Consider the following 24,610-nt stretch of genomic DNA (forward strand, 5'->3'; position numbering starts at 1 on the left):
TTAGCCCTTATAATATTGACTTTTAGGCTCTTATTACCTTACATAATAAGGTAAGATGCATAACTATCTCACAACCGTTTAATGAAAATCTAACGGTTATGAAAAAAAATAAAATTATGTTATCTTATATTTTTACAACGGTTAGATTTTCATCAAACAACTGTGAGATAGTTTTGTATGTTACATAATTTGATAACAAGTGCCTGACTTTTAAGCTCTTCTTTTACCGATAAATTTGAAAGCATTCAAGAAAGTCATCGCATGCTAGGACAAGGCCGCTTCAGTCAACATAATCATACTCTAAATAGTGCTTTTTTATGGGATTTTATCCCTAGCAATATTGACTTTTAAGCTCTTCTTTTAGCCCTTATAATATTGACTTTTAGGCTCTTATTACCTTACATAATAAGGTAAGATGCATAACTATCTCACAACCGTTTAATGAAAATCTAACGGTTATGAAAAAAATAAGATTATGTTATCTTATATTTTTACAACGGTTAGATTTTCATCAAACAGCTGTGAGATAGTTTTGTATGTTACATAATTTGATAACAAGTGCCTGACTTTTAAGCTCTTCTTTTACCGATAAATTTGAAAGCATTCAAGAAAGTCATCGCATGCTAGGACAAGGCCGCTTCAGTCAACATAATCATACTCTAAATAGTGCTTTTTTATGGGATTTTATCCCTAGCAATATTGACTTTTAAGCTCTTCTTTTACCTATAAATTTGAAAGCATTGAAGGCATGCATCGCATGCTACGAAGTGATTTTATTTCTTGAACCGTTTGAGAGAACTTGAAAGAATTAGGGGTTGTTGGAGTTATGAGATATATACTCTAATACTTATATTCTCTATTATCATATATCAGTTTGTGTTTTGTGTCGTTATTTTTATTTTTCTTTATATGTCATCTTCTTTAATATTTATTGTATAATTCGATCAGTCTCAACAAAAATCTTGGATAGAAAAAAAAATGGATCTTAAGAGTCTTCCATCTTCAAAAGAAAGTACGAAAGCTGATGAGAATCGTCGATCCTCGAATTATCATCCTAGCATTTGGGGTGATCATTTCATTAATGTGTCATCAAATGACAAGGTATCTATCATGTGACTCTTTTATATATATATATATATATAGATGTTCTAATCAGGGATCCTTAACCATATTAAAGTTAGAAATAAGTTAAAAGATAAAAAATGACTTTAATGTAGTGTATTTTATCCCGTAGTGTATTGAGATATATATTTTTTTGTCTTTTAACTTATCCATAATTTTAGTATGGTTAGGGATTTTTGAATGAAAATCCACTCTATATGTGATCATGATTTTGTTAATTTTATTGATGCAGTACCCTAATGCGGAAGTGGAAAAGCGGTTTGAAACGTTAAAAGCAGAAGTTGAAAAGTTGCTAATGAGCAATAATACAGCATGGAAAACAATTGAAGAAATTGTGACTCTCGTTGATCAACTTCAACGCCTTGGCGTGGCCTATCACTTTGAAAATGAGATCAAAGAGGACTTACAATCAATCTATAATAGCCATGTCAATAGCAATTGTGATGTTAATTACGATCATAATAATGATCTCTACACAGTTGCTCTTCGATTTCGGCTTCTACGGCAACATGGTTACAAGGTGTCAGCAGGTATGCATAAGCAAAAGTTTCAATCAATTTTTTTAACATATACTCAGTGATAATTAATTTTAACACTTGATTACAATAACGAAACAGATATATTTAAAAAATTCAAAGATGAAAAAGGTGAATTCAAGGCCATGTTAACAAATGATGCGAGAGGCTTGCTGTGTTTGTATGAGGCGTCATATTTGAGAGTACAAGGGGAGAATATATTGGAAGAAGCGTGTGAATTCTCTAGGAAGCACTTAAAATCTTTATTGCCCCATATAAGCACTTCTCTAGCTAACCAAGTTGAGCACTCCCTGGAGATACCTTTGCACAGAGGGATGCCAAGATTGGAGGCAAGGCAGTACATTTCCATCTATGAAGCAGACAATTCAACACGAAATGAGCTAATATTAGAACTTGCAAAGGTAGTTTTTAATCTTTGGCAGGAGTTACCCCGGAGAGGCCTAAGCGAGATCCCAAGGTGATCAAATACCAAACCCCCCCCCCCCCCCCCCTTGTTTGTTGAAATTTATCATTTGTCATGTACTGTTTTAAAACGTATCAAAAATCCTGTCTATTGTTAAAGGATCCTTTACAGTTCGATTTTACCCATAAAATTATGATTTAAAATAATTTTGTTTGTTAAATTGCTAGTAGCTAACTCCACAGAGATCGGCAATTTTTTTTTCCCTCCATGAAACCTTGATGGATATGAGAGTTTAGAACACGAGGACGATTAATTTACTAGAACAACAATGGGGTTTTGATCATATTTCTGCATCAAAACTAGTAATTTACTTTATGAATTTGAAATCAATCCATTATAAGACTGAAAAGATCGATTTTACATTGGAAAATCATAAATTTTTGCAGGTGGTGGAAAGATATTGATTTTGCAACAAAGCTACCTTTTGCAAGGGATAGGTTGGTGGAGTGCTACTTTTGGATATTAGGAGTCTATTTTGAGCCTAAATATTCCATAACTAGAAAATTTATGACCAAAATCATCGCAATAGCTTCTGTCATAGATGATATCTATGATGTGTATGGCACTTTGGAAGAACTTAAGCTATTCACTCATGCAATTGAGAGGTGTGTGCAAATGAATAAGTATTAATAACGTGACAGTCGATTTTTCGTATAATCAGAGTATAGTATCCACATTGTTTTTGGTAGGTGGGAAGTTGCGGCAGCAAATGAGTTACCAAAATACATGCAAGTCTGTTATTTTGCCCTCTTAGACGTTGTCAAAGAAATGGAGGACAAGCCAGTGAATAAAGAGCCACCTGGTTGCATGCACTATGCGAAAGAGGCGGTAAGTACACCTCATAATCATGAATATACTTATTATCAATTTTTTTTTTATTGATATACACAAATAAGTACATATATGGCTGTCCAAATTGAATAATTAATTTGCTTTATTTTTCCCAGATAAAAGGCCTGGTAAGGGCTTACTTTGTGGAAGCAAAGTGGTTCAATGCCAAATATGTGCCAACATTTGAGGAATACATGGAGAATTCTACAATGAGCAGTGGATACCCCATGCTTGCTGTTGAAGCTCTTGTAGGCTTAGAAGATATGGCAATTACCAAGCAAGCACTTGATTGGGCGATTAGTGTTCCTAAAATTATTAGATATTCCTCCTTGATTGCTCGTCTTGATGATGACGTCCGTACTTACAAGGTATGTACTATATCGATAAAGAATTTATGACCAAATACCAAATTAAAGGAATTTTAACTACTTAATTTAGGGAGAATGATAAGTAAGTCCTTAAATATTTCTTATATTAATCACCTCGGTTCCTAATTTATTTTTAATTACTCAAGACATTCATAATGCTGCAATTTTAGTTTGAACTTTACAATTGAAAGATAAATGTGGTTTTCTAATATACTTTTTTTCCATAGGTATGGCACATTATTTTCTCCCTTAAATAGATTTATGGACCAGTCACTCCTTTTTATTGAGTAAAATTTAGATTATACCCTCCTAAATTTACTACCTTCAAATCACTCTCTTTACTTCTGAACATCTCAAGTTACATTGTTTTTTTATTCAAAAGAGAAGGGAAAAATGAGGTGAGTTGATTTTTTTTTATGGTCTTCTTAATAAAAATGAGGGGTGCATTAAAGTTTTAAAAGGGTGGTTGAAAGATAGTCAATTCACATGAAGGATGATCTGGAATTAACCCATTTAATTAATAAAATTCATCAGCAATGTTCTTCTAAAAAACTCAGGGGTAGACCAGTAGAGCCAAGAAATTGACTCATAGGTGCAACTACGTAAAACTATTATAAGATTAATGTTTTAGTTTGAACGGATCCTTCCTGGGGGCAAATTTTTAAATTAATTATGTCTGTCATAACTTTTCTTTTAAACAAAATACATATTTAAGGTGAAAAAAATAAAATTCTTGTGGGATCAATTGCCTACTCACTTTGTAAGTAAATGGCCTCCCTAAGTAGACTAATCACAATGAGGTTATAACAGTAAAAGAACTCAAAAAGACTGTTTTTTCTTTTGCAATTTTAACGGCATATAAATTAAACTAACTGAAATTAATTTATTGCTTCTAAAAAAATTTTTAAGGTCGAGCAAGAGAGAGGGGATGCACCATCAAGTGTGGAATGTTACATGCAACAGTATGGCGTGTCTGAAGAAGAAGCGTGCAACAAAATCAAAGAAATGGTGGAAATTGAATGGATGAACATCAATGAAGAAATTCAAGATCCGAACCATCCTCCGTTGCAATGGCTTCTTCCTTCTCTGAATCTTGCTCGGATGATGGTGGTGTTATATCAAAATGGAGATGGTTACACTAACTCGTCAGGGAAAACCAAGGATAGAATCGCATCATTGCTTGTTGATCCTCTTCCCATGTAACAATATTTAACTCTCTCCCTGACTGTATGCTCTTAAAATTATAAGTGTGTGTTTGAATTAAGTACTAGTGTGACAAATAATAACCATGCATCCCTGTGCAAGAATAACACGGTGTCGCTTATCTGTGTAATTGTGTAATGATACCATAATTGATATGTACTTTACTCTTTGTTGGATCAATAAGATCATTGCCAATCCTCTCAAAATGAATTAGCTGACTTTGTTTTTTTGAGGCAGAGGTTATAAGTTGTCTATGTGGTTTGCTCTTTTATATGCATGGCGGAACTCCCCTAAATAAACCCTTGCTTTCCTGTGAATAGTAGTTTTACGTTTATTTCGAGGGAAAAAACTTGTTACATCCCCATTAAGTAAAAAAGTCGAGTATGCTCAAAATTAATAATTTGATATATTCATAAATCTAATATTACATGGGCCTTAGCAGTGGCCCACATTGTAAAAGGCCCGCATTGTAAATCTTGCCCGATATCAATCTTTCGAGAAGAAAGTTGGATTTTTTAGTTGTATGGGACAAAACTATCATCTATTTCATTTTTTTTCTCATAATTTAATTTTTCTTATACAACCTACCAACTCAATTTCCTTCGGTGGATTTTTAAAGTAAAAGAATTTTATTAACTCATTTAATTAATAAAAATAAATAAAACAATTATTGACATTCCTAACTCACATATTTATGAGAATCTAACCATGAAAACAATCATTTAATCAACTAATTCTCACTTGCTGCTCTAATTTTTGAGGAAAGATATTTATTTCTTACTTCAGGTTGTGTTGATTAAAAGCTAGTGTCAACAGATTTTTAATTCTAGTATTGGTAGTATATGATAATTAACAATAAGATCAGGACCGGTCTCGAACATATTTATAATTCTAAAATTAGTAGTTTAAAAAATACAGCTCCATTCAAAAGAAGGCTAATAACGTCATTTTACAATCCCCAAGCCCCCTCCCTCATTTAGTTTTTATAAGTATCTCAAGATGAGGAGGGTTTTAGCTAAAAACCCAAGATGGCTTTGAGAGCGGCGGTAGCGGCTCCTCGCGGCTTACGGCGGCTCTTTTCAACTTCTCCTTTTTCTTCTTCTTTAAACCCTCCGCAGCGACCCCAGGCCGAGCCAAGCACCAATCTTTTTGTCTCCGGTACTATTAAAAATCTTTCCTTTTCATTTCGTTTTTGCCTTTTTTTTTAATCAGTAATTTGTTTATCTTTCTAAATTCATCTTTTTGTTTTGGTCATTTTGTTTGGACTGTATGTTGTTTGTTTGTAGTTCTCATGGAAACTGATTTTCCTGAGTGCGATTGTTATTTCAAGATTAGGTGTCAGAACTTTTATTTATTTATTTGGAAAAATTTGGAATCAATTCAACTGGTTGCTTGGGAATTGATGTTGGCTCTATTTAGTTTATGTGATTTGGGTATGTTTGGAATTGAGGTGATTTTGACTTTTAATTGCTAGCTGTCACGAATAAGTAGGTCGATCCATTGGCATTACTAATTAACAATTGAAATTGGTGTTGAACTACTAGTAAATTATTTATGATCAAATAAATGTCCATGTATACGCCTATTCATCCAAACAATAAAAGTATTTCTATAATTTGGAGTTTTATGGCAACTTAGTTTGATTTTCTTTCTTTGATTTTTAGTACAATGTAGTCATTTTGGTTGTGTTTTCCATGATTTCTGAATTTAGTGGCCAATGTCGGTGTTTATTGTTCTGCTTTGTTTAGATATTTAGGCATGAGGTATCTACATAGCAAATTAGTTGTCGATTTTACTGTTGTAAACTCTATAAGCTGGTTTCATATTTTTATCTTTTTTCTTTGATAACTGTGGGGAAAATATCAGTCTAGTGTCGTGTTTTAGATGGTACTGCACTAGGCTGCTGGTTTTAAAAGGTGATTGTTTTGCTGGTTGTCCTACTTGATGCAGAGAGCAAACATGCTTGGTTACGTGTTTTGGAGATGTGCAAATTAAAGGAGAAATTTGTCATAGATCTGCCTGAGTTTGGATGTGGCATTGTTATTGATTATCAAAGGATGGTTTAGATCTTTAATAATTGAATTATCAGTTGAGTTGCTGGGCTGGTGATAAGAATTCAGCTCAAGCCTTGGTTTGTAAGTTAGTACATTTGAAGCCTCTCATTTTAGTTGAGATCCATGTGAGTTTTATAGCGAGGCACGTTTGTGAGGACGTTAATTAATTCCTACCCTTTTTCTTCAATTTGACTTTTCTCTATTTGTTATTATATCTATGATAATATATCTCTCTACCTTTGATGGTCACTTGCTTGTTTGGGACGATTGGTTGGACTTTTCCAATATTATGACTTGTAGATATTAATGACTTGTTTTATTTATTTTTTTTTTTCAGGTCTCAGTAAGCGCACGACTGACGAAACACTCAGGGACACATTTTCTGCATTTGGGGAAGTGGTTCATGGTTTGTTCTTCGTCTTAAAGTTCTTTAAAACTTTTACCTCTGTAGACTACTAACTGTTCCTTTTTGGCCATTTGCAGCTAAAATAGTGAAACATCGGGAATCTGGGTATTCTAAGGGTTTTGGTTTTGTTAAATATGCTACCCTTGAAGCTGCTGGAAAAGCCATAGAGGGCATGGATGGCAAGGTGAGTTTATGTATGGCCTCATTTTTGCATGCTCTTGCACGGATTATAAACCCGTTTCCAATCTTTTTGTATTGATGCCTTGGTGGAAAGCTGTGCAAAGTCCATCAAACATGATGCATCCAGAAGTACTTTTAAAATGCAATTGTTTTCTTTTCGGTCTTCAATTATTCTTCTTTTTCCGGGTTGTAATAGTTGTATTGATGACAACCGGGTTGTAATAGTTGTATTGATGACAATGATCGGTAATTCACTTTTAAATTATTTTTGTACTTATTTTTGGTGAACTGATTTCTTGTTTTGTGTTTTTCAGTTTCTTGATGGTTGGGTAATTTTTGTTGAGTACGCAAAACCCAGGCAACCTCCAACACTGCCATCTCAGAACAACACAAATTTCCAATATGGCCGGCAATGATGACCAGTTCGGGCCATTGGGCTCAGGGAGAAGTTGGTCGGTCATTCATAGCAGAAGATCAGCTTTGTAGGTGAACCTCGGTGATTTTACTGAGAAAGATATGCATTCTGAAGTCCATTCATATTGAACTGTTCAGTTATGTCCAAGACTCTTTGCATTTGTTAGCTGTAATTTCTATTCTTGAGTGGTGACTGTTTGAAGTTCCGCATAATGAAAGGGGATTTGCTTTAATTTTTCTTTTGTAAATATTTTTCATTACCAACAATCATTTGTAGATATGTGTTTAGCCGGCAGAAATACCAACGGTTGCAACTTTTAGATGACGAATCATCTGTTCAATAAGAATTAAAATCCAAGTGACGATTGAATGCCCCACAAAATCATCTGTGGATGATATATTTGGGATACAAGTTTGATTTGTACTCGAGCTGAATTTGACTTGAATATTTGACGTATTGGTTATCCAAAGACCAATCTAAATTAGAGATATAAAGTAAAATCTCTATACATTAATAATGTCGGGAGCATATTAAATTCATTAATTTAAAGACGTATTAATTAATTTATTAATTTATACGGTATATATATAATTCAATGAGCATACAGTTTAATCAATTAAAAATTTATTGTATTTTACCATTTTAATATATTAAAACTGAATTAATCCACTAAATATAAATTTAATTAACAACAATTATTCTTGCAATTTGAGAATTAATCCTAGAATTTCTAAAAGCAATAAGTAAAATTAAAGATGAGATTCAACTATGTTTAAATTTCAAGAAAAATATAAGTAATAATAGAGTCATAATTTATTAAATCATAACGGTTATATTTGTAATTTTAGCAAATTAATTAATTTATGACATGAATGAGACCATAGAATTATATAAGAGTTTTCAGAAAAAGTATTCTCTTATTAATTTATCGAAATTATTAATTTAGTTCTTTGGACCAAGTTGGACCATGAAAAAATATTATAAAATAGAGTTTATTAATTTATCAAGTGTTAAATTATAGAAATTTTAATGTACTATATTTATTGTAATTGGTGTCTAGTTGTCAAAGATTTAAAGAATTTTTGTTTATTGATAAGACAACATATAGAACTAAAAGATAGGCGTAGAGAAAGATGAAAGAAACCTAAGAGAAATTTGCCCACTCTCTCTCTTCTATTTTCTTCTTTATTTCTCTCATCTTTCTCTCATCTTTCTCTACACCAAGCATTTTCCAAGATATAATATAGTCTTCAAAGAATTTTTGTAATTGAAAAGATAGGTGTTGAGACTTGAGAATGATATGTTGGAAGGAAAGAGCTCAGAATGTATGTGGGAGGGCATCCTCGTTTTGTTTTGTTTGTTATTTTTCCCCCCGAATAATGTGATATGTTAAATCCAAGTAATCGTATTCATAATTGATGCAATTTATGAAGATTGGTGGTATGCTGTTTTGATAAGTATACTGTGTTTACATAATTCCATTATGTAATGGAATCGCATAAATTTGTTCCATTATTTGTTCATGGGATTTTCCATTTCTTTATATTTGTTTATATATAGAAAAGGTTTTTGCACTTAAAAATATAATTAGATTCCATCAATAATTTACATTGATTTTCACATATTTAATCACCCAAATTCGTTGCCATTATTTGTATAAATAATTTGTATTTTTTGCAGATGGAAAAATTTATTTTCCAACTCTTGTGGAATTGTGCAAGTGATCTCACTCAAATAATTGTATCAAGCAATTCAAATAATCATAAAATAAAACATGTTAGGTATTCCAATATCTAGTTAGGCATTCTAACATTTAAATCCTATTTCTTAATCTGATTCTTGATTATTAATTGATATGACATTCATTCATTTAATGATAGTTAAATAATTTTACAAGTTATAAATTATATCATTTAATAGATAAGGGACACATTATATTGGGACTTAAGTTGATATTCAAATGTTGAAATTTCTAATATTGTTGTAATAGTAAATTGTATCAATTGCCGAAAAATCACTATATATTCTCGTTATTGCTCAATCTATAGAAACTTGCATGGGTAGTGCACCATCTCTACATGTTAGAACTGATGCGCCTGATCTAGGGGTTAAGGGTGGTAAAAAAGCCCAGGCCGGCCCAAGCCCGCCCGGGCCCAGAAATTGTAAAGCCCACATATGTTGGGCCTGGACAAGAGCTTTTTTAATTTATGAATAAAAAATAAATGTAATTTAAATAAAAAAGAAAAAACTCAAAATATTAAATTTATTTTTTATATTAGTATTTGTGATTTTATTAGGTTGTATTACTAATATTTTATGTATTGGACTATTATTATATTATATATTAGATGATTATCTTTAATTTAAATTTTTTTTCTTAATTAAAAAAATATTTTATAATTAATTTGAAAAGCTCAAGTCCGGCCCGTCCAAGCTTTTGAAAGGCCTGGACTTTGTTTGAATGATGTGGGCTTGGGCCTGTGCTTCTAAAAGCATGGCCCAAACCCACAAATTGCCATCCCTAGGTGGGCAAAACCGATCCAAAATTAAAACAAATTCAGTTCGGTTTGGTTTTTTTATTTCAAAAAAACCGAATATAGAAATACTGAACCAAACATAATGGTTCGGTTCGATTTTATGATCAAACTTTAAAAAACCCGAACCGAACCGATAATATCATTCAGGTCCCTTTCTTTTTTAAAATTTTAGTATGACTCAATATTTAGAAAATATTTGCATATAGAAATTCTGTTATGGCCTAACATGTTTTGCAAACTTTTCAAAATGGTCGTTGACCAAAAGTCAATAAGGCAAGATAATATTCTAATCCCTATATTTTTAATAAATTATATTATGGTGTAGAAACTTATTTTATTTTATTTACGTTTTGATCCAAAAGTTTTGATATTAAAAACAGTGACGATGATTTTGAAAATTATTCAGTTTAGTCCAAAAATTTGTTTTTTGCTTCAACAGATTTGTAAATTATTATTTTTTTGTTGATTATACATTGACTATGGTAGGCCTTGTGTGTAAGTTAAGATAAACTGAAAAAATCGATTTGTTAATCTGATCCGTTAAGTGAACTATTACCGAAAAACCAAAACCGAACCGAAAAACCGAAGCCAAACCGAAGCAAACCGAAACCGAACCAAACCGAACTATCGGTTCCGGTTTGATTTTTATTTTCTCTAAAAACCGAACGGATTTTTTGAATTTGGGACTCGAACCGAACCGAAACCGAAAATTTATTCCGAAACCAAACTGATGCCCACCCCTAACCTGATCAATGGAAGCCTCTTTTTTAGATAGGTTTTCCAAGAATAATGATAGACATTTTAAAATTTTATCCTAAATTTCATTTTAAATAATATGATGTGCGATGTGTCATTCATTAAGCACACAAGCGGATTTAGGAAATTAATTCATTGTGGGCAATATTATAATAAAAAATCATGTTTTTAATATTTTATGTTGAAAAATATTAACTTTTTTTTTACAATAAAAGTTGCATTTATTACACCATAACATTACAAGAGGAATACAATGTCAAGAGGCGCATCATGCAACATTGTAGGCGACTCAGATTAATCAAGAGCCATTTTAGCAGCTTTGTGAGCTGCTGAATTACAAGATCTTGGAATATTTTATGTTGAAAAATATTAACTTGCCCTCATTGCAAAAGACAATTTATAAAATTGATTCATTTCTTTACAAAATTGCATCCACTCAAAAATAACTATCCTAAAAATTAACATAAGCCAAATTTTTTATTACCCCTTACTGCCCAACATGTGGGTCCGTCCCTAGTTAAGTGGTTAATAATTTTTTTATAAATTATAAGTAAATTAATTATATTATCTCCTTAGTCAATTAATGAATATCACATCATTTGAAATAAAAATTTAAGATATATTGTTTTTACATATTTCTCTAGTGAAATTCACTAACTTTAATGAGATAATTTTCCTTAAAAAATAGTTTTCCTAATAAGATCCACTTGACCTGTCCAAACAATAAGTTCTTATTAAAAAACTGAGGTGATACGTCCATCTCATATAAATGTTTTTCAACCAAATCTCTTACTTTTTTTTTTTTTTTGAAAGAAAGTAAACCTTTCCATTGATTAAAGCTGAAGAAACATATCTCCAGCGGGAACTGGGCAATTTCCTATCCAGAGGATAGGGTCTACACAATCTAAAGCAACTTTTGCCAAGTTATGAGCCCTGACATTACACCTTCTTGGCACATAAAGAATAGATGTCGTGTTCTGCCCTTTTAAACATTCCTGAATTTCTTCTATGTTCCATGATATTTCAACTAAGCTCCTCTTCCTTTTCAGAACAAGCTCCACAACTTCTTTAGAGTCTGATTCAATAACAAAATGGGCACAGTTTGCTTTCCTCGCTACTTGGATGCCTAGTAGTACAGCTTCAGCCTCCATGTCTGCAACATTGCCTTTAAGGGTAGTTCTCTGAGCTGCTGCAGCTACATAATCTCCTCTGGAATCTCTGACCACAGCTCCAATCCCTCCCCTTTGCTTAGATAAATTTGTAGCCGCATCTACATTTACTTTGAAACAGCCAGGTGGAGGGGGCTTCCAAACTTGCTGCCCAGCCAAAGCAATATTTTTTCCAGGATTTATCCTCCTATATGACTCCACAACGGCTTATGCTCTTGTAGCTGAATACAGAGGATCTTCCATCTTTCCTTCAAAAACAAAGCAATTCCTCAGGTGCCATATTACCCAGCAAACTGCAATTATTTGTTCCATGTCTTTCTTCCCCCTCTTCATTGCTAACTCTTGCAGCACACTTAACATATCCTGATGAGCCATCCCCTTAATCTCTTCATAAAAATCTGTCAGCTTCCAAACTTTTCGCGCAAAACTACACCCCACCAGAGCATGGAACACATCTTCGCTCATCCTACAGCATCTCTGACACACTGGATCCCCCACAATTTTCCTCTTTCATAGATTTTCCACCGTTGGTAGCACATTTTGAGCAGCCCTCCACATAAAAATCTTTACCTTCTCTGGAATGTCATTTACCCAGATAACCTTCCACATTGTTTTGGATATGTTTGAGCAACTTGGCCTATCTAGGGATTCTAAATTCACAGCCAACTGGTACCCACTTTTAACCGAGTAGATTCCATGTTTATCAAAGTGCCATACCAGCTTATCTGGTCTTGGAGTTTTTGGCAGTGGAGTTCTCAATATTCGTTCAGCAGTTTCCTTTGAAAAAGACTGCCCAATCAAGTCTTCCCTCCACTTGTTGCTTCCATCAATTAACTCAGCCACCACAGCCTCCATTGATAAGCTGGGGTGTGGGTTTGCTCTAGGGATCTCAAAACTTTTTACCCAATTGTTTCCAGAAATTTTTACTTGCTTCTCATCTCCTATCCTCCATCTTAAGCCTTTATGCAACACTTGCCTACCCCACAGAATACTCCTCCACACATAAGATGGATTGGACCCCAGCTTTGCTTCCATAAAGTTAGAGTGCTTGAAGTATTTTGCCTTCAAAATCTGTGCCATTAAAGACTCGGGATTATGTAGGATTCTCCACCTCTGTTTTGTAATGAGGGCTTGGTTGAAACATGAAAATTCTCTGAAGCCTAGTCCCCCTCGTATCTTGGCATGACTTAGTCTTTCCCATCTAGCCCAATGTATGCTTCTGTGAGTATCAGAGGATCCCCACCAGAATCTTGAAATGGCTTTCTCTATATCCTCACAAAGGCCTTGAGGAATTTTGAAAACACTCATTGCATAGGCTGGGATTGCTTGTACAACAGCTTTGATTAACACTTTTTTGCCCCCACAGGAAAATTTCTTGCTTTGCCAGCTGGAAAGCTTGCTTAAAACCCTTAACTTTATCTCATTAAAGAAGCTGATTTTCCTTCTCCCCACCATAGATGGAAGGCCAAGGTATCTTTCATGTTTTGTTACAACATTCAACCTAAAAATATTCTTGAATTCCTCCTTTTGAATCTGACTTGTACCTGAGCTAAATAACATAGACGATTTTTCAAAGTTGAAGACCTTTCTCGAAGCTGCTGCATAGCTATCAAAAATGCCCTTTAAGATTCTGCAATCATTGCTGGACGCCCTTGCAAACACCAAACTATCATCAGCAAATAAGAGATGTGTAACTGATAAACTCCTGTTAAACTTCAACCCTTGGATGAGACTTCGATTTTCTGCCTGAACCAACAAATTTGAGAGCACCTCCGCACACATAATGAAAATATAAGGCGAGAGAGGACATCCCTGCCTTAAACCTCTTTGAGGGGTAATCAGCCCTTTCGGCACTCTATTGATTAGAACTGAAAAACTAGCTGTAGATATGCAATTCATTACCAAGCTTACCCATTTTTCAGAAAACCCCAACTTTTGCATTGTGTGCTTTACGAAATTCCATTCTATTCTATCATATGCTTTACTAATGTCAAGCTTTAAAGCAACCAGCCCTCTTTTTTTACTCCTACTCTGTCTTATTTTATTCAAACACTCATATCCAATAACAAGATTATCCATAATGAGTCTACCGGGAACAAAAGCACTTTGGGTGGGGGAGATAATATCATTTAAAATCTGTTTAAGCCTATTTTCCATTGTTTTTGCAATGATTCTATATATTACGTTACAAAGACTAATAGGCCTAAACTCAGTCACTTTTTTTGGCTTATTTTCTTTCGGAATCAAAGCAATGTAGGTATGGTTTAAAGGTGCAAGGTTACCTCCCTCGTTTAATACATGCAGGCAAGTTGTAACCACCCCCTCCTTCACTGAGCTCCAATGCTTCTGGAAAAACGCGGCTGGGAGTCCATCCGGGCCTGGTGCTTTTGTGGGGCACATTTGGGCTAGCGCATCTGCAACTTCTTCTTCCGTGAAAGGCTGGTCCAAGTAGTTTCCCATCTCCTCTGTAACCTTTGCTGGCAATTCCTCTACAGCTACATCCATTTGCTCTCGAGAAGGATTTATTGAGCTGAAAATTTTTGAAAAGTATTCACAAAACAGACGTTCCACTTCTTCCTCACTCTCTGTCCATTTTCCACTTTCATCTTCCAAGCCACTAATCTTGTTTTTGTTCTTTCTTGTAGAGGCCTTTGAGTGAAAGAAACTTGTATTTTTGTCCCCCTCCTTCAGCCAATCTGCCCTCGACCTTTGTTTCTAATAAACTTCCTCATCCAAGAGAATGTTGTCTATCTCCATTTCTATTCTCCTAATCTCCTCTCCACTGTCTAGATGGCGAAAGCCATTTTTTTAAGTCTTTTAGCTTCTTTTTTAACTGCTGTAACTTCCTTTTCCTTCCATCAAATTCCTCTCTAATCCAAATCCTCAAATTCGCCAAAGACTCCTTAGAAATCCTTTTGAAAATTTCAGCCGAATTTCCACCCTTCCAGCTGATTCCCTCCATCCATTCATTCTTAACAATTTCCTTGCACTTTTCATATGGACTCCACATGTCTTCATAGTGGGTTCTATGAAAAGTTTTCCTAGAGTATCTGTTTCCCCTACCTTTCTTCAGGACCTCCATCATTATAGGGCTATGATCGGAGCTCCAAGAAATTAAATTTTGGGCTGTCTTCTCTTGGAAACTTTCCCTCCAGCTACTATTTCCTAAAAATCTGTCCAACCTCTCTTCTATGGTATTCACCCCGAACCTTCTATTTGACCACGTGAATGGATACCCGGTACTTCCCAAATCCATTAGGTCACAATCTTTTAATGCTTCCCAAATCCATTAGGTCACAATCTTTTAATCTCTACCTCCTAATTTTTCATTTAAATTCAGAACCTCATTAAAGTCCCCGAAATATAGCCAAGGAAGTGAAGATAAACCAGCTAACCTTCTTAAAAGCTCCCATGTATGCTTTTTTTGATCTGTTTCAGGGTGGCCGTAAATTCCAGTACATCGCCAGAATCTACCCTCCTCGCTATGAACCACAGCATCCACATGGTGTTTACTAAAAGATTTGATTTCCACATTAATGTCTTCCGTCCAACACATTGCCAACCCACCTCCCAATCCCTCTCTATCCACTGCAAAACAATTCTGGAACTGTAGCTTACTAGCTTTCCCTTGCATTTGTCTAGCCGTCATTTTTGTTTCGCAAAGAAAACAAATCTGAGGTCTATATTCTTGCAAGAGTTGCTGGGCTTCTCGGAACGTTCGGTCTTTGCCCAGCTCCCGAACGTTCCAACTTAGTAGTTTCATGGCTGTCGGCGGTGCTGGCTCCCAGCCACCGCCGATGTTTCATTTGTGACATTTTGGATCTCCTCCCATGCATTCTCCCTATCCTTTTCGAAGTTCAGTTTTGTTGCTGCACCAGCTAGTTTCTGAATCCGCGGTGATAAAACGATATTACCCGGGTTGTTTAATTTGCTCTTTTTTGGTTTTGGGCTTTCCCAGTCTATGGTGCTGCTAGGCCTCTTTACTCTTGTAATCCCTTCACTAAACCCCTTTTTTTCTTCTTTGTTTCGGGCTTGGTATTTCCATTTCTTTTTTCTAATTTTCGTTTTTCCTCCCCTGGGCCCGTTTTCCAAATCTTCAGCTTCTAATTCTATTATTGGTTGCAGCCCCTTTATCTTTTGGCAATCCATCTCAGCTGAAATCTTCCTCAAATCCTCCTCTTCCCGCTCAATTTTTCCCGCATTTTTCAAGCCCCCCACCACTGCTGTGTCAGGTTTTTTGCTTAAAAATTTCCCCTTCCCGCCTTTTGATTTTGCTTCCATGGTCTCATCCCAATGCACTGTATCATTGACTACTAGGTTTTTGTTCCCCGTACAGCTATCCTCTAGCTCTTTGCGTCCTGTCAACGCTTGCATTGATTGCTTCTGACTCCCTTTCTGAATCTCACTCATTTCCCCCTCCGAACTATCCATGCCCGAATCTTGATGGATCCGGTTTTCTTCTTCAGCACTCCCCATTTCACCCACCCTGCATCTTCCATTTTCTGCGCTGCTTCGCCTTGGATCTTTCATTGGCGTTGAAGAACTTGTGTGGCCTTTGCTAGCTTCCGACTCCCACTTATCTCTTCGTCTGTTCTGTTTGAATCTCTCGGCTATGGAGGTAGCCTTGAGCCATGGCCCGTAAGCCATTTTATCTTTGGATTGAGATTTGTAGTGTGTACATTCTCTGTATTGATGCCCAATTCTCCCGCAACAAAAACAAAAATCCGGCAATCGTTCATACATTACTCTCATAGGAATATCATCCTCGTCATCCCCTTCCTGTTCCAACTCTATAATCTTTTTTAATGGCTTAGTAATGTCTACTAAGATTCTCAGCCTAAAAAATTCTCCAAAACATTCCCCCGCAGCATCAGTTTCTATTTCTTCCACCTTTCCAATCACCACACCTAGCTCATTTGCCATCTCTTTATACATGCACATGATAGGGACATCATGGATTTGAACCCAGAAAGATGCATGGCTGAAATCCTGCTTTTTTACATCTCCGATTCCAGCAGGCTCCTTTAAAACAATTAGAGCTCTATCAAAATGCCACGGACCTCCCACCAAAATGCTTCTTTTATCCATCTCAGACCCGAACTTGAACATAAAAATATTTTCTCCCAAACTTTCAATTTTAACCTCACGTGAAGTTTTCCACACCCTCTGCATCACAGCCTTTAAGCCTTCAATACTAACTCCCCTTGTGTGAATCACCTTCCCAATCAAACAGCCCGCGACTATTTTTTCCCCTTGGGCTTTCATTTTACTTCTGAATGTTACTCTTCCTTCCTCCTCATCACTTAGCTTTATGGCTCTGCACCTCTTTATTAACTCCTCAGAATCCATTTTACTGAAAAAACTACTTTAATGATCTATAAAAACTAATGATGTTAATGACCCTGGACCAGCGCTCCCACTAGAAGAACTCCAAAAATAAAAGACTTTAGAGTTTCAAAACCACCCACCGAGAGTGACTTCAAAGAGTCATGGCAACTCTATTCAATCTCTCATCCTTATTTGTCTTCCACATAAAAACTCCTAAGGAAAGGACTCAACCAAATCTCTTACTTGAACAAGCCCACAATTTCTCTTTAAATGATCTCATTTTTACGTGTCTCTTCGTTGTTGATTATGATTTTTTTTTCCCACTAAAGCTTTTTCATACCAAAACTCACATCATTGAATCATTGCACCATCGAATGGATACTAATCTATATTCAGAACTAATGTTACCCACCCCTCGTAAGACAGTAAAATAAGCCATTAAAATCAACACACACATTCAATAACCAAACTTTCGCCTAGCAAAAAATTCATTATAAATCATTGCCCTCAAATTGCTCTTGCGGTTGCCAAATACTCTGATATGCATGGACCACGTCACGTGCATTATATATTTCTTATTTGCATTGATTGTCTTCAAAATTAATTGACACGATTTGACACGTCCCAATTGTAGTTTTGCACACGACACAAGGTGTCCAGATGAATTATAGTGACCTCCCCACCCCAACCCCACAACAATTTCGTCACAGCTAGTCACTCTGCATATTAATTGCATCAAAACAGGTGGCCTTGAAACTTGAAAGCACCAAATTGGCAAATTCCACTTTGACATTATTTTCAGAATAAGCCAATGAGTGTGAGGCACTTGCGTATGCCTTGCGATTGAAGCAACCGAACAAGTTTTTCAGCAACACTGAAAGTAACGCAACACTTGATTTTTTGATCCATCAAGACAAATAAACCGTTGTGGTATATGACATTAGTAGTGGGGAAATACATAATATGACATAAGTAAATGCATTTTCGTTTCTCAGCATATATATATAAAATAGTTTTTTAATTAGAGATCTCTAACTCTATTAAAATCAGAATTAATTAAAAAATAAAATAAATACAAACTCTAATACACTATATTTTGTCATATAGTGTATTAAAATCTAATTTTTTTTTGACTTTTAACTATTTTCTGACTTTATTACAGTCAGTGATTCATGATTGGAAAACTACTATATATATATATATATATATTATCATTCTCAAGTGTGGATGCTCGCATTTATTTTAATGCGAACATATTTTTAAACCGTATAATTTAAAAGAGTTAAAAACTAATTCTCTTAAACCCTGTAGTTTTAAAGTGTATCCGTGTATATATGTATATATATATATATATATATATATATATATATATATATCAAATTCCGTAGGTTGTATTAGGTTATTGATTATTGGAAAAGATACGAACACCCTATAATTTGGTAAAATAATCAAAGAACCCTCTTTATTTTTAAAATAGACACATAGATATTTTTCAGGATAATTATGTATTGGCAGTCGTTATGGTAAAGTTACTTTATTGTAGAACACTAATGATAACTGTCAGATCATAATAGTAATTAGAGATTTAATATTTATATGTATGATTGTATAATCATCATCAATACTCCACAATAGAACAATTCCAATATAATTGGACCCTTGTATCTTTAGTTATAATGACCTAGTTGTATTTTATTTGAGTAAAATTATTCAAGAAAAATCTACTTGGCTTTTCTCAAAGTAAATGTATTCCTATAATTATTTTAGTAAACCATAAGAGTGTCGCTGTCATTTTCCTTTGATTAGTTGCTTTCTTGATATGTAGTTCAACTTGATGAGTATGAAGAATTTTCCGGAGGAAAAATAAATGTTTCGACATGTAAGGTAACATCATTTTGGTGAGAAATGAGGGGGTACTACTTGATGTTGCTAGGAAAAAATTGTGGTGCAAAAGAATTTGTCTCTGTATGGGGAATTTGCGTAGTATAGTTTTCTGTTGCCAAGAAACACTTCTTTGTCTTCTGTTCTTGCCCTTTTTACTAAACTTATCTTAGGTTAACAATCATTAGTTATGATTAAGGTCTGTTTAGAACACCCATTTGGTTAATGTAAGTGACCATACTTAACTCTCAATAGCTTGATATGCGCATGATGCTATGCTTTCAAAACGATTCACTGCCTCGGATCATAATTTTTTTATATTATTGAGACTTAATTTTTTTTCCCTAGCAATCTTATGTAATAATCACCGATTACAAGTTTAAATTTTATATACGATAAATTTAGATAAAGAGAGAATCCCGATTCTATTATATGCATAGGATTCTCAAGTATTGTCATGACAAAAACAGTAAACATTTTAGATTCTTCAACAGTTATTTTTTAAGCAGTGTCTGTCTTGTATTATTTTCTTTTCGGTGGCAGATACCTTAAATGTTAATTAAATAAAAACAGCCCCACACACATAGTGCACCTATTCACATGATGTGTAAGGTATGGGCAGAAAAACAAAAAAAAAGAAACAAAAGTAAGTCTATTATATTATTTTTTAATATTCATTATGGGAGATAAGTATCATATATATATATATATATATAATATTAAAATCTTGGTGGTTGAATGAGTAGATTGTCGATGACAAACCTAAAATAAATTAATTTTCGGTTACAACTTTACCACCTACTCATCTAAAAGTCAATTATCCATAACCCAACTTGTTCATATGTGACATTAGTGATTAATGCATTTTTATCTTATTCTACACAATGACCTCAATCCGTAGCAATTTTTAACTTCATATTAGCTCCCATTTATCTCAACAGTAACATTTGGATAATTCCCACGTGGTTTAGTGGACTTTACCAAGTAGGCCAAGACCTCAACCTGAGTGGCACAAAATGAAATTGTATAGATTACAATAATTTCATTAGTCAACATTTGAGGACAATTGTAATAATTAAATATAAATTCTGCATTATATTTAGACATCGTCAATCACGTCCCCCACACATATATTTACTAATAAATTAAACTAACCCACTATTAAAAATATTTATGTTTCTTTTTCAAAATGATTGAGGGTAAAAAATGAAGAAGAATTGTGTAAAAAATTTAGATGATTCATAATAAAGATCACATCACAATAATAATTTTAGACGGAAATTGTTATGTTACATAATCATGTAATATACATGATTATGTAACAGCCATTGAATGAAAATCTAATGATTGTGGAAATATAAAATAATAAAATTATGTTATTTCTTCATCCAACGGCTATTAAATAATCATAACAAAAGTCATTTTAGACAAGTTTAGAGATGAATAGCTGTCACTTTTTGATGAAGGGCGCTGAGACTGGTTATCTCCAGGAAACATTAATTAGCTACGTTTTTCCGTTGCCATTAACAATGTTTCCGTTATTTCATATTTGTTGCATGTATATCAAGCGATGGTTGTGACCAAATATCTTTGACAGGTAACAAAAATATTTCGTCCATAACAAAAAAAAAAAAAATTGATAGTAGTGGAACCCTTATTTTAAATCTATATTGTAATTAAATAAAAAAAGTAAATACAATATATGCTCAAATAATAATATTATACTTATAAAACTGCGATGCTTAATTTGTATGTTCAAATGATATGTTATCTATTATTAATTATTAATTTTATGGTATTAGTTGAAGTTGTTATCTTTTATCAATGTGATAATCTTTGTAAACCTAGCTTCCCCCTCCTAATTATATAATTGGACAGAAATTAACATCGCTTTTAGAAAAATATGGGTGTAATAAATATATTCTTTCAATATTTATGAAATAAATGTATATGGGCCCGCGCCATAATTGATTTCTCGTTGAGAAATATCTACAAACTTCTAATGCTTACGCATGAGTAACATGATTCAAAATTTCGTTAAATTGAATGTATCGATTTTTTTTTTTAATCTAGACGATGGTGGTGATGAGTCATCTATTGATTCTAACTTAATTTTAACGAAAGATATTTACGTTGAGGATTCCTTAACTTACAACCATTTTAATAAATAGTGCGTGAGCCCTAGCCATACAATCACTGTTTATGTGAGTGGTTATAAATTACATTACATGTAACTTAGAATTTGTTTTATTTTAATAGTTTCAATGAGATTATATATATATATATATATATAAGGTTCCAGATACTGTACACTTGGAGCATGGTACCCCCCATTTTGTCCGTATATGAGTTATCCTTATATCAAACAAAGAACTTGCTTCAATGTTATGAATATACTTTTATGATTTTTAACATCGATGTCCTTAATGTTTTTTCAAAAAAACAAAAGAGTCAAAAATTTGACATATAATTTTAAATTTTTATATTTTGACCCAATTTGCCTCTTAGAATTAATGATAGTATAAGGACAATAACTTGTAAAACTTTTTAGAACATAAAAGATTTTTTATAAAAAAACATAATATTGATTTAATCTATAATAAATAATTTAAACATATAATAAAAGTATATTAATTTATCAATAATATTAATCTATTTTTTGGAAACAACATAAAATCTATTTAATCAATTATAAATAATTTAAATATAAAATAAAAATTAATTTATTATTAATAATATGACCAAATAACAATGCAAAAAATTTCATAATAATCAACTATGGTTTAATATTTAATTATAAATAATAGGAATATACTCTAAGTGTAAATAATAGAAATATATGGACTTATCCATTACAATTTTAAAACTTCTAATTTTTTCACTTTTCATCAAATAAGAGGGACCCCAAAGTCATTTATAAAAAAATTAGGGTACCATGCACCGGGGGGCACCGTAGCTTCGTCCATATATAAAAATAAATTATTGAACTGAGTTAAGTTAGAGTGTTCGTGACGGCATGTAGTAACTGTCGATGAATCAAGGGAATAGGGCCCGCCGCCGAATGATCCCACATAGACTTGCTAATTTTGTAACAATTCCGAAAAATCAGGGCCACTCTTATCCATAAAAAATAAAACACAAAATTCATTAATGAAAATGAAATCAATTAATTATGGGCCTATAAATAACGAAAGCCAAACCAGAGATCGGGTACACTAAATAGATCCACACACAAAACAACAGCGTCAATTTTTTATTTTTTACACCGCCACCCACAAAACCAGTGAGTCTCTCGGTCTCGTTTCCGAAATCCCAATTGATTCATTCGCGAATACAACAACAACAACAAGAACAATAATTTTGTTATTATTATTGTTATTGTTATTATCAAAAATCAAATGAGGTTCTTGTTGGAGCTCGTTTCGTGCTGCGGGTGCCAGGAGTCGTTTTGTGGTGGCGGTGACGGTGGTGGCACCAGCCCAGTTCCCGAGAGTCCGTCTTCGGAGTCGAGCAGGTTGGTCCCCGTCGCGCGGAGGAGTTTCCGGCGGAGGAGGAGGGGAAGGACGGCCGGTGGTGACTTTGGCGGGCGGTCATCCGGTGAGTGGAAGCCCTCCCTGTTTGCTATTTCTGAAGACAACGTTGTTATTGAAAGACAGACGAGTGATTCGGACGGTGCTGTTAAGAGAAAATCCGGAAGTTTTAAGCCCGATAAAATTCGTCTTCGTACTTTCAGCAAGGATTTCGGGTTCGTTTTCTCTTTGGCCTTTCTTTTTTTCTTTCATTTAAATTTTCTCATGTCTGCATCAGTTATTTTAAAAGATAAAAGTTTTGTATGTGATTGGCTAATAATAAATTGACGTAATCTTTAAATAGCAATTAATCGAGTTGGTAAAATTCCTTTTTTTTTACTTCGAATCCGACTTACACGGACACAAGATTATAAATGAGATTAAATTACTTTAAATGCACGGTAGGTGTTTGGTGGATCATATTTTTAAGATAAGAAAATAATCATAATTTTAAAAAAAATTAAATATACATATATATATATATATATATATATATTTTTTTTGGAAAAGACCGAAGCTTTTTATGTTTTAACTAACTGGGATTTTGGGTTCAGGCAAAGTTCAATGCCAACATTCATTCCGGCGTTTTCTCCGACACCATTCATGTTTTGATGATGGAGTTGACTTGACTTGCCGCTCACTCAAAGCCCGTGATTGGAGATCTAAATTTGGATGTATACACTTATTATACATAGCTACGTTGTCTATTCAGGATAATAATAAAATTTCTGTAAATTTCGATATTTATTATTATTATTGTCCAATATGGCTGTTTATTAATTAAACCAACCTCAAGTGGCTACTGACTGATTCTTCTTTAACTTAGCAAGTAATATAAATTCATCTTCCAAATTTTGTCGAAACATATTTGGCTTCGAAGGACAATTATTAATTTCAGGTGTGAATCATGTGATAGTAGTAATAAATAAGGTATATAGGGGGAATGATACTTTGGTCCTAGTAAATTTGTAATATCACTTGTCAATTATGTCATAAGTAAAAAAAAACAAACAGCTTCTACGTAAACCGACTACCAAGAAAACTATTTACATCATGAATCACAAGTTATGTTCAAAATTTAGTACGATCTGGGGCAATTTGCAAATGAGAATATTATATTTATCCTTCAATAATCAACAATTTATTTTTTCCAATACTTCATATTATAACATGTTTGGGAGAGATACTGTTTGGGATAAATATGTCGACGAGACCAGGAATGACGAGCAGATATCTGATGGCAGAGCTCTGCGAACCGGTGTGTTCCATAAAAGCCTGGCACGCGGAGGAACAGGAGCAGAAATATCCTGCTCGTCCACGATGTTGTCATCCGCGAGGCCAATTCCCTATAAAAGGTATACGGCCATTCCGGCTAGAGGTCGATAGGCGAGGAGACCCGGTCGACGGCAGTTGGCAAGACATGCTCTCCAGCCCGAGAATCTAGGCACGACATCCACGCTTTCTCCTGAGCCGTGGCGTAACACGCAAGATCTCACAGGACCACGACAGCCACGCTTTCCCCTGAACCGTGGCGTAACACGCAAGATCTCTCAGAACCACGACAGCCACGCTTTCCCCTGAACCGTGGCGTAACACGCAAGATCCCCCGTTTGCCCATACCGCAGCAGTCAGAGCCCCAGACCGTCTCGAAAAAAGCGGAAAACTGGGATTCAGAGGAAGCCTATAAAAAGGTAGCCAACGAAGGTAAAAGGGTTAGCATTTTCAAGATAAAAGAGGAAACCACAAAAAAGCCATAAGACCTGTGGCAAGCGTTCCCCGAACCTTCATATCT

At 34.2% G+C, this 24,610-nt stretch overlaps 4 protein-coding genes across 4 annotated transcripts; 3 read left to right on the forward strand and 1 right to left on the reverse strand.

Moving 5' to 3' along the window:
- Window positions 1-767: 767 nt before the first annotated feature.
- LOC102622256 ((-)-germacrene D synthase) lies at window positions 768-4,733 on the forward strand. The gene is made up of 7 exons (XM_052434165.1): window positions 768-1,101; window positions 1,355-1,652; window positions 1,740-2,115; window positions 2,508-2,726; window positions 2,811-2,949; window positions 3,069-3,320; window positions 4,230-4,733. Exons 1-7 carry the CDS (start codon window positions 979-981, stop codon window positions 4,521-4,523), a joined length of 1,701 nt encoding a protein of 566 aa, XP_052290125.1. The 5' UTR covers window positions 768-978; the 3' UTR covers window positions 4,524-4,733.
- Window positions 4,734-5,484: 751 nt separating this feature from the next.
- Window positions 5,485-7,810, forward strand: LOC102622555 (organelle RRM domain-containing protein 2, mitochondrial). Its single transcript, XM_006475200.4, has 4 exons — window positions 5,485-5,681; window positions 6,915-6,983; window positions 7,061-7,167; window positions 7,478-7,810. Exons 1-4 carry the CDS (start codon window positions 5,552-5,554, stop codon window positions 7,577-7,579), a joined length of 408 nt encoding a protein of 135 aa, XP_006475263.1. The 5' UTR covers window positions 5,485-5,551; the 3' UTR covers window positions 7,580-7,810.
- A 3,894-nt stretch (window positions 7,811-11,704) lies between these two features.
- On the reverse strand, window positions 11,705-15,689 carry LOC127899952 (uncharacterized). The gene is made up of 4 exons (XM_052434113.1): window positions 15,436-15,689; window positions 12,611-14,570; window positions 12,326-12,517; window positions 11,705-12,187 (listed from the first exon to the last, which is right to left on the reverse strand). Exons 1-4 carry the CDS (start codon window positions 15,687-15,689, stop codon window positions 11,705-11,707), a joined length of 2,889 nt encoding a protein of 962 aa, XP_052290073.1.
- A 6,761-nt stretch (window positions 15,690-22,450) lies between these two features.
- On the forward strand, window positions 22,451-23,565 carry LOC102622850 (uncharacterized). The gene is made up of 2 exons (XM_006475201.4): window positions 22,451-22,994; window positions 23,373-23,565. The coding sequence occupies exons 1-2, from the start codon at window positions 22,648-22,650 to the stop codon at window positions 23,428-23,430; spliced, it is 405 nt and encodes a 134-aa protein (XP_006475264.1). The 5' UTR covers window positions 22,451-22,647; the 3' UTR covers window positions 23,431-23,565.
- The last annotated feature ends 1,045 nt before the right edge of the window (window positions 23,566-24,610 follow it).

This window comes from Citrus sinensis, chromosome 9, assembly GCF_022201045.2.
Source record: "Citrus sinensis cultivar Valencia sweet orange chromosome 9, DVS_A1.0, whole genome shotgun sequence".
Classification (NCBI taxonomy): domain Eukaryota; kingdom Viridiplantae; phylum Streptophyta; class Magnoliopsida; order Sapindales; family Rutaceae; genus Citrus; species Citrus sinensis.

Bases quoted from the DNA above. Each gene is read 5' to 3' on its own strand.
- LOC102622555 (XM_006475200.4), top strand. From the start codon at position 5,552: ATGGCTTTGAGAGCGGCGGTAGCGGCTCCTCGCGGCTTACGGCGGCTC. The intron at 5,682-6,914 runs GTACTATTAAAA...TTTTTTTTTCAG, and splicing joins CACCAATCTTTTTGTCTCCG to GTCTCAGTAAGCGCACGACT. The intron at 7,168-7,477 runs GTGAGTTTATGT...TGTGTTTTTCAG, and splicing joins TAGAGGGCATGGATGGCAAG to TTTCTTGATGGTTGGGTAAT.
- LOC127899952 (XM_052434113.1), bottom strand. From the start codon at position 15,689: ATGACGGCTAGACAAATGCAAGGGAAAGCTAGTAAGCTACAGTTCCAG. The intron at 14,571-15,435 runs GTTAGCTGGTTT...AAAAATTTTCAG, and splicing joins ACATGGGAGCTTTTAAGAAG to CTCAATAAATCCTTCTCGAG. The intron at 12,518-12,610 runs GTAAAGATTTTT...CCAGTGTGTCAG, and splicing joins TAAATGACATTCCAGAGAAG to AGATGCTGTAGGATGAGCGA.
- LOC102622850 (XM_006475201.4), top strand. From the start codon at position 22,648: ATGAGGTTCTTGTTGGAGCTCGTTTCGTGCTGCGGGTGCCAGGAGTCG. The intron at 22,995-23,372 runs GTTCGTTTTCTC...TTTTGGGTTCAG, and splicing joins ACTTTCAGCAAGGATTTCGG to GCAAAGTTCAATGCCAACAT.
- LOC102622256 (XM_052434165.1), top strand. From the start codon at position 979: ATGGATCTTAAGAGTCTTCCATCTTCAAAAGAAAGTACGAAAGCTGAT. The intron at 2,950-3,068 runs GTAAGTACACCT...TATTTTTCCCAG, and splicing joins TGCACTATGCGAAAGAGGCG to ATAAAAGGCCTGGTAAGGGC. The intron at 3,321-4,229 runs GTATGTACTATA...AAAATTTTTAAG, and splicing joins ATGACGTCCGTACTTACAAG to GTCGAGCAAGAGAGAGGGGA.